Raw genomic sequence first — 13898 nt, 5'->3', positions numbered from 1 at the left:
CTGTTGTTCATGTGTCTGTTCAAAAAAAAAAAAAAAGGCCTCATCAGAGTACCATATTCTTTGGAGAAACGTCTCATCTTAGTTGATATGGATATCCTCAACAAGCCAGCGACACTCATCGACCCAGAATTTAGAATAGGGGCAGTCAGCCTCTGATAAACAAGAATCGTGTACGCTTTTAGTTCTAAATCTTACAATAAAATTCGTTGTAGTGATTCTCTCAACATGACAAGGTTAGGACAACGATGACGTATCGATTTGTTCAGATGTTTTTACCACCGATTCGCGAACAGCCTTGATATTTTCACGACTGCGTTGTGTGAATGGTCTTCTGCGAGTTAACACAGACATTGACTCCCAGTTTTGAATTGTGAGGGGGTCTAGAAAGTTATGATTTACCAGCAATATCTTAATGTTGATTTTTTTTGTTTTACTTGGAGGATCATTTGGTTTCCTATGGTCAATGGCGAATTATTTAGCAAATTAGCTGGGTTTATCTGGCTGATTTTTGTCAAAAACTTTGTTTTGCCAGCAAAACCACACTGTGTTGAACTGTGATGCGTGTTGGAAATAAACAATGTTGTAGTATTTAACGTCTAGGTAAATCTACGAACGGAAATGCCAATTCCCTACCGTTTAAGTTTGGTCTGTTTTTATGCCATAAACTAAAAGTTATTGCGATTTTCTCGGGTTCTCATATTATTACTCTAGCGTTTGAAATTCCGATCTAATTCTTAACCGCGTTTCGGAAATAGAGAGCGTCACATTGGGAACGGATTTTATATTTCAGACATACAGTTCACGAATTTAGAAAAATAATCATAATTCAATATTTTAATTTAACATTTGGATTGGAATCTGTGACCTTCCAATCCATTGATGATTTTACCACTACGCCATCGCTCTCCAGGCCCAGCCTAGCCTAATTATAGAAATAGATCGCTGTGTTAAAGCTACTTATACGTGAACAATAAGTCGGCAATCGATAATTTAATTATTGAGCTCCCATCGAGATTTTAAAGCCAAAGCAATCACAATGCTGCCGTACTATAAAAAACACACTTTAAAATTTTGACCAGAAAACTAGTCATTCCAATATCGACAATTGAAACGACTCTCATCTTGTCAAATAATCTCAAACCTGGGACTCTCTTAAAGTCTTCACTAAAGTCCCATGTTTGAGAGTTTTTGATAAAGGTAAGAGTCGTCTTAATGAATATATATATATATATATATATATATATATATATATATATATATATATATATATATATATATAAATGTAAATTTTCACTCACATTATTCTTGCCAAGACGATTCGTTTCAGTGTTCCCACCTCATCAGTCGGCATAATCCATTTGTAAGAAATCCATTCTTACAAATGGATTATGCCGACTGATGAGGTGGGAACACTGAAACGAATCGTCTTGGCAAGAATAATGTGAGTGAAAATTTACATTTATATATTAGCTCTAACCACCATTATCGAGCACTTTCGTACCTACAAGTACCCACCAACACTCATAAATATATATATATATATATATATATATATATATATATATATATATATATATATATATATATATATATATATTCTATATATGAAGGACTCGTTTTCTGGCCAAAATAATTTTAAAATGTGCTTGCTTTTTTTCAGAGTACGGCAGTATAGGACTGAGCTCTAGATTTTAAAGCCAAAGCAATCACAATGGATTTTCCATTTTCCAATGAGGGCTCCTGATAACGTAGCCATAAGTCAAACAGAATCTAATGATTAACGGAAGTGCACAATACTACCAAAATAAATAACAAAGGAACGAGCAGTGATTGTATCGAAACAATCTCTACCGTAGATCATATTATTATAACACTCTATATATTAGTTCCTTTGTGGTCTTGTGCTATGGCACTCAGCTGCTGAACTGTAGGTCTCTAGATCGTGTCTCGCAGTGGGGCCACAAAGATAAATCCTTGGAGTACTCTTCGCTTACATTCTGTCACCAAACTCAGGTGTAAAATGATTACACCGTTGTTTCTGCCACCCCCACCCCACCCATCACTGTGATAGTGTTTTACAGCCCTTATCCCGTAGTCTTTTTGTTAAGCATTTCTGTTGGCTTTGCGAACTCTTTTATAGGCTCGTTTTTTTTGTCTATTTATTAGAAGAACTACACTGTGTCACGGTGTCTCATCGATGCGGAAACTCGGATGGGTGACGGTGATCGTGGAAAATTCTAGTCCTGACGTTGTGTCCTTGGGTAAGGCACTAAGCACACGTTACCTCATTCGTCTCAAGTGTGAATGAGCACCTGGCTATAGGCAGCGACGGATATTGTGAGAATATTAGTGCAAAAAGGACGCATAACAGGCGACTTGTACTGTATGAAATGAGGTTCATGAAACAATGTGAAGCGTTGTGAATGGCAAATCTACGGAAATGCTCTAATGCTGATATTTATGTGACATACTACACTGAATACACTGCTATGGATTCACCAGTCCTCGAAGCTAAGGTACATGAAGCCCGAGTTTACCCCGAGTCTGTAGCGTTAGATAAACAATACCAATTCCTTGTTATCATTTGGGTTGACGCCAATTTATTGGAAAGAACTCCCCGCCTGATCTAACATACCAGTTACCCAATCACAGCCTGATGGATGGGGTGTCAGAAAGAATCTGGACTATGCATGGGATCGATAAATGCCACTTTGCTTATGAATCAAGTGCTCTACCATCTGAGCTATCATGACCTCCCAGTAAAATGGTAAAAGAATACCCCCTCCCCCTCCCTCTCTAACTATTAAACACGATGGACTGGTGGTAGAGTAAAATTCTATTAAAAAATAAAGAATGAAGTAAAGCACATATCCACTTATGAACTCTAGATTTCTCCATCCAAAGGGCTCTTCAGTTCTTGATTTATTCTTCCAAATGCTATATTGAACAAATTACAACTTTAGGTACTACAAGCCGTCTATCGGATGCTCTTTTTGTGTCAACAATTTTATAATATCTGTCAATGCGAGAGACATCAATCAGTACACTCAGTCGTGCGTTGAATGGGGTAATGTGTGTAAAGTAACGAACATAAAACCGGGGGCCAGAGCTTTGCAATTATTTCTATCCATTTTGTCACTGACTAAGCTCAACCTTGTTTGACTCGGCCAAAAGACAGTACACCGCAAGTTGGGAAAATCGGCGCCCTCACTTTAAGAGTAACTTTGAGAACAAGAAGGCTATTGAGCATATCGATAGTCGGCGGATCAAAACTCTGAAGTCTACATACGAGGATTGCGCATCATGTTTTATTTAATTTTGGGCGGATCAGACCTATGACACAGAGGTTCTGTCAATCATCGATATTATTCTTGCTTTTGAGATCCAAATTCAAAGGCCATGTAGCCTATAAGTTTCCAATCAATATAACAAATTATTAGGAAGCAGGCAAAGGTACTAATATAACAAACTATGTATGAAACAGTGCCAGGCAGAGCAAAAGGATAAATACAAGAAATGATCATCCCCAAAAATTAAGCTTATCTCGTCTGGGGATCAAACTTCAGACCTCCTGTTTATCGGTCCCGGTAATACATTTTCAGTGTTTCCAATCGATGTCCTTTGACTTAAGGGTTCATGGAGTGAAAATAATTTGTTTCCTTAGTATTGGAGTTGTGAATTTGCGAAAATAAAAAAACAACACAAAGAAAGAACGATAATGGCCACGGACCCTCGCAAGGAGGGAGCCGTTTTATTTTAATTGAGATCTATTTATATATACATGTGATTGTAGCCTATTCTGTGTTTTTAAAAAAATCAACACAAAACTCGATCTGAGCTTATACAATATCCAGGATTAAATCTATAGCAGGAAAAAAGTTTGTAATTCTTAGTAGGTTCTTTTGGAGTTAAAAAAAAACAACTTTTTTGAAAGGAAAAAATCTAAATAACTAACAAATACATTTCAACATTATAGTTTTCATAGGAGTACAATAGTCCTCTTAATGTATTTCCCCCTTTTACATCCCCACATAACTCTTTCTCTCTTCTTGTAAAATAATAATTATAAAATCGCCTCACAGGCGTCATGTTTCATCCGATAGGTAAACTGTTGCAGTTGGCTCGGTAGCTCTTGTAAGTGCTTTGAGCACATTTTGTGCCACGTAAAAATTCAAGTTTTTGGTTCAGCTCTGTTTTAAATTCACCTTTCTGCTTGCTTGTGGCCTTTGATAACATTATAGCCTGTCTGACACATCATTTAAAACTACTTTATTTTGCTGATCGTTACCGGTAAGGAGGCTTGTTTTTTTTGTTTTTTTTTTGTCAGACCGTAGCCTTTGAATAAATCAGAGGCGAACACTTTCCATACGGCTATGTTTACCCAAAGCTGGAGACCGTAATATCTTGAAGAAAAAACAAAAACAAAAGAAATCAAAACATAACCCCCCCCCCCCCCCCCAACAAAAAAAAACCCCAAAAAAACAACAAAAAACAATGTAAAACAAAACAAAACAACAATACAAAAAAATAATTCCAGTATTAAATAGTCATTAACAATCTTATTATCATCGTTAAATAGTGTTTACTGAAGAAGGATTTGAGACAGAAACATTCCTTATAATGCCTTGATCAATCTGTGATCCGCCGCCTCAAAACGGTACTCTATTGTGGTGGTTTTTAGGCTAAAAATGAATTATTATACGGTAGTCAATATGAGGCTTGGGCTAAGTATTCATGTTTCATTGAGGATAATTAAATAATATAATATCTTTAAGTGAAAAAACAAACAAACTAAATTGTACCTTCTTGGTGAACATGGTATAAACATATGAAAAGGTATGTATGAAACAGTATCTGGCGAAGCAATAGAAAAAAAAGAAATACCCCCCCCCCCCACCCCAAAGAAAAATTGTCTCGAATTAAGGTCAGACCTTCTGGTTACCAATACGATCTCCAGTCGTGACATGCTGACTTAATAGGATGATTAATTTCTTCTTGTATTTTTCTTTCTGCCTTGCTTGGCACTGATTTATAGCTACACACCTTTTTAGATTTTTATTATACACCAGTGACTGCTTCCAAATTTGTCATATTTTCATAGCACGAACGACAATATCGCACAGAAGATAACATTTTAAATGCCATGACGCTGTGCGATGTTTCAATGTAATTCCTAACATTACTTGGTCAATAAATGAAAAAGTAAAAAAAAAAAATAAGGGCTCAGGCACTGGTGTAAGATAAACTTATGAAAAGGTATGAATGAAACAAAGCCAGATAAAGTAGAAAGAACAATAGTACCAAAAGAAATAATTTAAAAATTAGCCTGCCTCCTCTGGAAATCGTACGTGTAAACAGGAGGTCTGAGGTTCGATCCCGAATCGAGACAGACTGAATATTTGGGATCAATTTTCTTACATTTTTTTTCTGCTCTGCCTGACACTGTTTCAAGCACATCTTTTCACATCTAACTCAAAACAGTGAGGTAAATATTTTGATCATTGGATGAATGGATTGACTTTTCAGTATAGATATGTGTCCCACAGCCTCAAAATGGCATTATGTCGGGATGATCAAAACAGAAAGGAAAACATAAAATCATCGGATGAATGGAGTGACTTTTTAGTATCATTTCTCATCGCCTTAAAACGGTATTATGTGTGGACGATCAAGGCCATGAAAATTGAACTTATAAACAAAATATCAGACTTTGGTTGAGTTTATATGTTTTATTGAGCAGAATGTATATAATAGTTAAAATTTCTAAAAACCAAAATTTTATATTCTTGATCAGTTTAACTTAAATGTGACTTTTTGGCATCTGGTTTAACCCGATACAATACCGTTTTAAGATGATGGGTGGCATATACACGAAAGGTGACGATACATTCAATACTTTGTACCTAAATTGATAGGTCTCACTTGCAATTAAAATAATAGTGGCAGTGACCTTTGGTCACTTCAAAGGAAGAAGATGACCAGGAGAATTTGGATGTAAAAAATAATTCCACAAATCTGAATCGTAAATCAGCTCAAATCCTATTACTCGAGGGGATGACTTCGTAGAAAATGAGCTAACACTTTCAAGCAATCTATTGTACACCTTAGAATGACTAAAGAAAATTTGCTCAGAGTATTATTGTTCCATGCGGCAAATATGTCAAGTTTCCTTTTTAATTCTCTAAAACTAAATATATGACAAAAAATTGGAGATTTTTCTGAATGATGAAGTGCAACTTAGCAAGTTTTGAAAGACGCCTCTTCACTCGATATCTATGTTGCATCTGGACCTGAAATTTAGAACTTTGTTCAAAATATATTTTTTGGTGGACCATCTTGTTCTACCATCTCGTTCACGATTGTCGACGCCTAGCGAAAAATTTAATGTGACCAATTGCCTCAAAACGGTATTATATGGGGGTGAATGATATGATGAAAAGTAGATCTAAAGTTTTAATGATCATAGATTTGACATTTTCAGTTTTAGCTCCTTAATAATTTATATTCTTTCTTCTCAATTGAACAAACAAAAAATTCGTGGCACAAGACTCGTATTCCTGACGATAATTTCTATTTTTATCATGTATATATAATATAACCCCGACATAACACTAATTTGAGACGATGAGTCACACATATCTTTTTTCCTTCCCTTTCTTATCTCGCATTTCCATTAAACGCAAATTTTCTTTGGCCTGCAGGAACATCATCACCCGAGCTCTCCATGTCAACCATGTACGTTTTTTCACGTGTCAGATTTCTCTCTTTTCTCAGCGTCAATCTTACTGGGTCTGACAAGGAGGGAGAAACACTTTCTGGTTTGGACTTAGCACCGTTTTTGTCATTCTTGGACACATTCCTACCAACTACGGCGTCCTTACTGTTGTCACTCAATGCGTCCGTACTTTGGTTCTCTGACGACAAGGTGATCGCGTCATCACCATTTTTGCTTCTTCCAGGAGAGTTCATTAAAATCTTTTCATGGTCAGAATTATTTTCTACAGAATCTAAATTATTTTCTTTTAAACCTTTGGAAGAAAGTTCCTCACTGGCAGTGACATTGTCATTTGGCTTGGCTATAGAATTTGGTGAAGTATCCGTGTCTTTGGAATCGGATAGAAATATTCGTTCTGGATTTTCGACCCCACCCCACTCTACAAGGTCTTTTGGTTTTACTGTCGCTGGCCTTGCTTTGATTTCACCATTTATTTCAAGTCTTCGTTTTAAAGTTATCTTTTCAGAGTGGGGCCTGATTGTGGCTTTTTGAAATGTTTCTACGTGAGGGAAATTTTTGGTGAGTATTGCGTGGCCGTGAGCTGACAAAACCAAATCTTTTCTTGTAGATTTACTGGGAACAGTTGGCAGGCTGATAAAATTGCTATCATCGTCTGAGTCGATGTCAACTGGAGCTGTTGGAAGACAGATTACTTTTTCGTTTACATTATTATCATCAGATTCTGTTTTGTTTTGTTTAGGGGACCGAGTGTATTTTGATCTTCTTCTGCTTCTTTCTTTTTTCTTGTCATATTCATTTCCAATAGAACTGTTCTCCGTAAGAAAAAATCCTTTTGAATCGGTGTAAGTTTTATCCTGTTTTTCATCGTGTTTTGTTTTAGCCATGTTTGACGAAGTCCGATTGTTGTTATTATTCTGTGGTGAGGAAGTGAATCGAGAATTGTTTGCATTTATACGACCATTTACTTTCCGTTTAGAAAGTGTTCCGTCTTCTGGCGTGTTAGAAACGAGCGTTAAGAAGCGGTGCAATCTGAATGGCCTATTATCTAATGTTGACTCTCGGATTTGACGTATTCCAGCCGGTATGCGAAATCCCGTATTCTCCCGGAGAACGTGGAGCGATTTGGGTCGTGGATTGCGTAGATCGTTATCATTTCTGTCCTGATGGTGTTTGCTGTCTTCCGTTAGTTTACTTTGGATTTCTCCACTGTAAGAGTTTGGACGTGGTTTGATAAATGGATTCAAGTTGTTATTACTGTCTATCTTTGAAACATTATCTTTAGAATTAAGGTCGGGTTTATAAGATAGATTAGATTTAGTACTTTCAGTCTTATTTATCCCACACGAATTGTCAAACGATTCTTCTTTACGACGAGATTTTGCTGCAATGACTAACGCCGCGGCATTTTCTTTATTATCTACACTCTTTTCTATACCTTTTTGAGTTTCTGTAGTGTTTTTATTTTCGTTATTGCTACTTTTTATCCTCCTTTTCTCATTCGCGGAATTATCGTTTGCGTCCCTGACATCTCCGCTAGACTGTAAAAACGCGATAACTTGTTTCATGTTGAGTTTGTCTGGATCGTTTTCACCGATGGGAGTTTGACTTCTCGGGAGATCTTTCACGTTTAATTTGACCATTTTTGACCGCTTTAAAGAGGAAAGTTGAACATCAAGGGAAGTTTTATGCCTCTGAAGTTCCCGTTCTCCAGGACTAATTGTGGATGAGCGCCAAAACCGTGCATTCGCTTGGGGCCACCGACGTTCATTTGGTCTAACAACGGGTTTCAGTAGCGACTTCATTTTATATCGGCCATTTTCAGTTGCTGGAGTTTTCTCTGAATCACTAGAATCATTTTCATGTTTACCTCCATGCCCTAAAATCTGTTCATTGATGTCTTTAATGGCAAATGTCACGACTTCCTGAGTGAGTTTCCTATCAGATTTTACAGCATATTCTGATCTGGCACGTTCTATGAAACTTCTCGCCACGGTTGGTTTCTTGGGAGATCGAGAGAGTCTCTCAGAGGAAGCCCGGAACAAACGATGTTGTTGTTCCTGCTGCTGTAGAATGAGCTTGTGCTCCATCACCACAGCGCTTTTTGATCTGGGCTTTTCTCTGGCCTGAATATGACCTCTCAAATTGGGCAATCCTTTATGACTAATGTTGACTTCCTGTGCATACGAAGCTTGACGGTTGGTGTGAGTTGTCACCATATTGTTAGAAATGGCCGTCTCGGCATTGTTTTTGGAGAATGGAAGAAGGTGTAAAACAGACGGGGGTTGCCATTTTGATATGTTTTCAATTGTTACATTCATTTTGGAGTAATGGAATAGAATAGGATCAAATCATACGGGTAGCTCCTCTTCCTCTTCACCAAATAAACTGACTGACTCATTCAGGCTGAATATAACTGAGTTGTAACAGCAAACATTGTTTATACTTGAGTACATTTCTGAAAATGAGCCAGCCTGAAGTTGTTTCAACAGGCCAAATCAAATTCTCAGATTGCACCGAAAGGGTTAAAATTATATATAATCCGGAATACAAACAGAATACATTCCAATACAGAAACTATACGGCTGGCACTAAGTCGTTGCTTCGACAAAAAATATTCAACCTAAATCCGATACAATACGAAAGATATTATGGAGCCTTTCAGTGAATACACACGTTGTTCTGGTCATATATTTAATCAGGATATTCATTCATTCATTCATTCATTGAATGCAGAAGTATTAAAACGTCAAGTGTTTGCTTAATAAGTACTTCGTGCCAACTGTGAAAAGAGACACTTGAATTCTTTATAAACCGCGTCATGTAGATGCAAGGATTGGATCACAAGAATTATATTATTGAAATTCGATTCGTTTCCAAACTTTTATTATTTCTTCGCGACATTGAATCGTTTGGGTATTTTTAAAACCTCTGGCCGGTGACAAATCCCCTTGGAGTGGCTATAAAATGTTTTAATGGTCTTCCATTGAGTTTTGGTCGATAACACTCCGTATAAATGTGTTAGAAGAAGAAACGTTTCATCTGATCCAAGTCAGCCTGAAAAAGATAAACAAGGCGTAATAAATTCATAGGCACAGTTTTCACAGGAGTGGCAGTTTCATTACCATTAACGTTCTTACAATGTCCAAGATATTTCTGTTATTTACAAACAAGAAAAAAATATAACGAAATATGTAACTTAAATATATCTCTATAAATAAACAAAAACAAAACAACGGTAAATATAACTTATATAGACCTCTACAAACAAACAAAATTGACATTGACAATTCAATTTATGAAAAGTTGTAAAAGATTATTTCATATGGTAAAAACTTTACCACCATCACACTACTGCTACTACTACTACTACTACTACTACTACTACTACTACTACTACTACTACTTCTACTACTACTACTACTACTACTACTACTACTACTACTACTACTAATATTACTACTACCACTACTAAGACTAATACGACTACTACTTGTAGTAGTACTACAACTACGACGACGACGACTACTACTACTACTACTACTACTACTACTACTACTACTACTACTACTACTACGACAACAACAACAACAACAACTACTACTACTACTACTACTACTACTACTACTACTACTACTACTACTACTACTACTACTACTACCACTACTTCTACTACTACTACTACTACTACTACTACTACTACTACTACTACTACTACTACTACTACTACTACAATTATTGTTATTGTTTTTACTGCTACAACAACAACAACAACAACAACAACAACAACAACAACAACAACTACCACTACTACTACTACTACTACTACTACTACTACTACTACTACTACTACTACTACTCTACTACTACTACTACTACTACTACTACTACTACTACTACTACTACTATATACTACTACTACTAACTACTACTACTCCTGCTGCTACTGCTACTACTACTACTACTACTACTACTACTACTACTACTACTACTACTACTACTACAACAACAACAACAACTACTACTACTACTACTACTACTACTACTACTACTACTACTACTATTTCTATTTCTACTATTACTACTACTGCTGCTGCCACTGCTACTACTACTACTACAACAACAACTACTACTACTACTACCACCACCACTACCACCACCACCACCAACATCAGCACCACCACCACCACTATCATCATCATCATCATCATCATCATCATCATCATCATCATCATCATCATCATCATCATCATCATCATCATCATCATCATCTTAATCTTCTTCGTCATCATTAGCGCCACTATCGTCGATGCAAAAAATCTTAGCAACGACTCAATCAAAACATGTCTTCTTTTAGTTCAATTTCACCGACACCAAAGCCCCTAAGCGAGTGCGTTCGTGTTTCTTATCAAATATGTAACTCGAAGTAACACAGATGACTAAAAGAATCGAATGAATATTGCACACAACCCTGCTCCGAACAGATCTTGACTTCTCCAGAAAATCGATACGCACCATCTACCCTTAATATAGGTCACCCCCATTAAGTGAGAACTTATTACTCAACTGGCGGTCTAAAAACACAAACAACTAGCTAAGTAACGGCAACCTCATTCATTCTATATTTTTTTCGGTGTCTTTATTATTTTGGTCAGAATCTTTTGATAACTCAAGAAAAAATAAATATCGATGAATTAATATACCCCCCCCCCTACTTGTCAATAATTCTTAAACATAAGTTTTTCAATCAATCAAGTGAGGCCTCAGTTTGTCAAAATTTCTTTAAAGACTTCTAATATTCTAAATATTTTTGATAAGTTGTATATCAACTTTATTCATGGACATTATAAATAAAATATTCACCAAATTGAAAAAAAATGTATTTAGTCAGTGTATTCTAGAATCTTCTTATATGCGTCTAAAAAGATTTATACAACAAATTATGTCAACTTTTCAAACCGGTTTAATTTTAAAAAAATGAAAGATAAAATAAAAGAAATTTCCCCTTATCCACCCCAGGGGAATTTTGTCTTTTGAGTCTACTCCAACGAAGACTGGAATAACTCAGGAGTCAGCCGCAAAGTAGCGCCGCAAAGGGAGCTAGGGAGAGTGATTTGCTCAAGGTCACACTGCGCGGCTGGGAGATTAACTCAGTACCATTTGGGTACGAAACAAAGCGTAGCAATCGTAAACTTATAGCCTGACACTGACCAAAAAAAATGACGTCAAAAGACAAGTCTTTGGTCACAAAAGAAATCAAATTGTGAGTTCTATTCAACAGTTCAACCAATGGAATCACTTGTTTCCTTGAGCTCTATTAACGACAATCCACCAGACGCAGCACAAACCTAAAAAATACGTCAAACTATAAGTCCTAGTCGGTTCTAGCGCAGCCATCGTTAAGTTATAGCCTGACACTGAAACCAAAAGAGACTGGCATTTTGACGTCATTATTTGGTTTTTGACCGCCTAGTCGTTAGCAGTGCTCATGGAACAAGTGGTCCGATTGGTTGAACTATTGAATACAACTCACGATTTGTTTTCTTTTGTGGCCAAAGACTGGCATTTTGACCTCATTTTTTGGTCAGTGTCAGGCTATAGATAGAATGCGCTTGGCCAAGGAGTTCACAACATTGCCATCCGGAAGTATAACGGACCAACACACAAACTCTGTGTAACCATGAACTTTTATAGTCTGGTTAATAGAGTTTAGTGAGAACAACTCACAAACGCGGATGGCAAAAACAATAACAAAGGCCTGAGTGACGTCATCTGCATACTATCTATAATAATAAACGTGCGGCTATGTGGTCCAATGGTATGACACTCGCTTTCGGGTCGGAAGGTTCTGGGTTCGAGCCTCGATCGGCGCATAGTTGAGTCCTTGGAAACGGCTCTTTACTCAAACTCTCTCACCGTACTCAGGTGTAAAATGAGTACCTGGCCGTTGACAACGTTGTCTCTGTCCGAAATAAAATGTAATATGGCCTAACAGGCGTCATGCCCCTTCCTAATGTTAAATGTTGCTGTTGGCCCCATGTAAAGCTCTTTGACCACGTTTAGTGAATATTGCGCTATATAAAAGCTCAATTTAAGGAACGAAGCTGACGTCACTCAGCTCTTTGTTATGATTTTTAGACAGCCTGCTAGGGATTAGTTCTCACTAAACTATATCAATCAGACCATTAACGTTAAAGGTTACATACAGTTTTGTCTGTTTGTATATTTAATCAGGCTGACGGATGTTGTTATTATTTTAAACGCGAACCCCTATGAAGAATATAGGCATTAAATGGGGTAACTGTGTGGTGTAATAATAGCACGTCTGACCGGCAATCAGGTAGTCTGAGATTCGATCCCCAGTCGAGGAAGAATGATTGTTTAGGGATGTTTTATTTTTTCTTGTATTTTTCTTTCTTGCTTTATATGGCCCTGTTTCATACACAATTTTTCAGATCTTTCTCTATTACCAGTGCCGCTAATAATTTCTATATTTCAGTATTTCAACTAAACGCATAGCATCAATATTAATCAATCAGATTAACGGAACATGGTTTGGACCCGAGATACACCTGCACTTCAAATATCGATCTATTAAAATGACCGCCCCCCCCCCCCCACCTTCTCCTGTACAACGGATCTATATCACAAAGTACTTTCAGCCAGATCTAATAGACCCAATTACCTAATCACCTCTGGGTGGACCGGGGGGAGGGGGGGGGGGGGTAGAGAGAAACAAACCTCAGTGCCACTCGTGTCTATCCCGGTTCCTTTGCGTGTGAAGTGGGTGCTCTGAGCTAAGCAGACTACAAAAAGTAATTTTCACTTTGAAATGATTAGAAATATAACATTTTCGTTTTATCACTACTACAGGGTGTCCGTTCAGTCTGGACAAAGTAAAGTTAAATATTGGAATTGATGGCAATGCAGATTTATTGCATCGAGTTCATGCAAATTTTGTGAAACGCATTGACATTTGCATTGCAAATGATGGTGCTCATATTGAAGATATTATTTGAATAAAATAAATAGTGAAAATAAAACTTAATTTTAATTATATACCAAAAATATTCAACTATCCAGACTGTCCAGACTTTATGGACACCCTGTGTAAGCGAACTGAAAGAAAACATAAAATCTCAAACCACTTCTCGTCATTTTGAAC

The 13898-nt window shown here is 36.9% G+C and overlaps 1 protein-coding gene across 1 annotated transcript in view; it reads right to left on the bottom strand.

Annotated features, from left to right (window-relative positions):
* Positions 1 to 3711: 3711 nt before the first annotated feature.
* The window catches only part of LOC144968647 (uncharacterized), an 18801-nt gene continuing 8614 nt past the window's right edge, over positions 3712 to 13898 (bottom strand). The window contains exon 2 of the mRNA XM_078907197.1: positions 3712 to 9790. Coding sequence (XP_078763323.1) covers positions 6658 to 9054 — 2397 coding nt within the window. The 5' untranslated portion in view covers positions 9055 to 9790 and the 3' untranslated portion in view covers positions 3712 to 6657. The remainder of the gene's footprint in view (positions 9791 to 13898) is intronic.

Source organism: Berghia stephanieae, chromosome 3, assembly GCF_034508935.2.
Source record: "Berghia stephanieae isolate SIO BIC M18660-M18661 chromosome 3, UCSD_Bste_1.3, whole genome shotgun sequence".
In the NCBI taxonomy this organism is placed as follows: Eukaryota; Metazoa; Mollusca; class Gastropoda; order Nudibranchia; family Aeolidiidae; genus Berghia; species Berghia stephanieae.
This window is presented reverse-complemented; position numbering and strand designations above follow the sequence as displayed.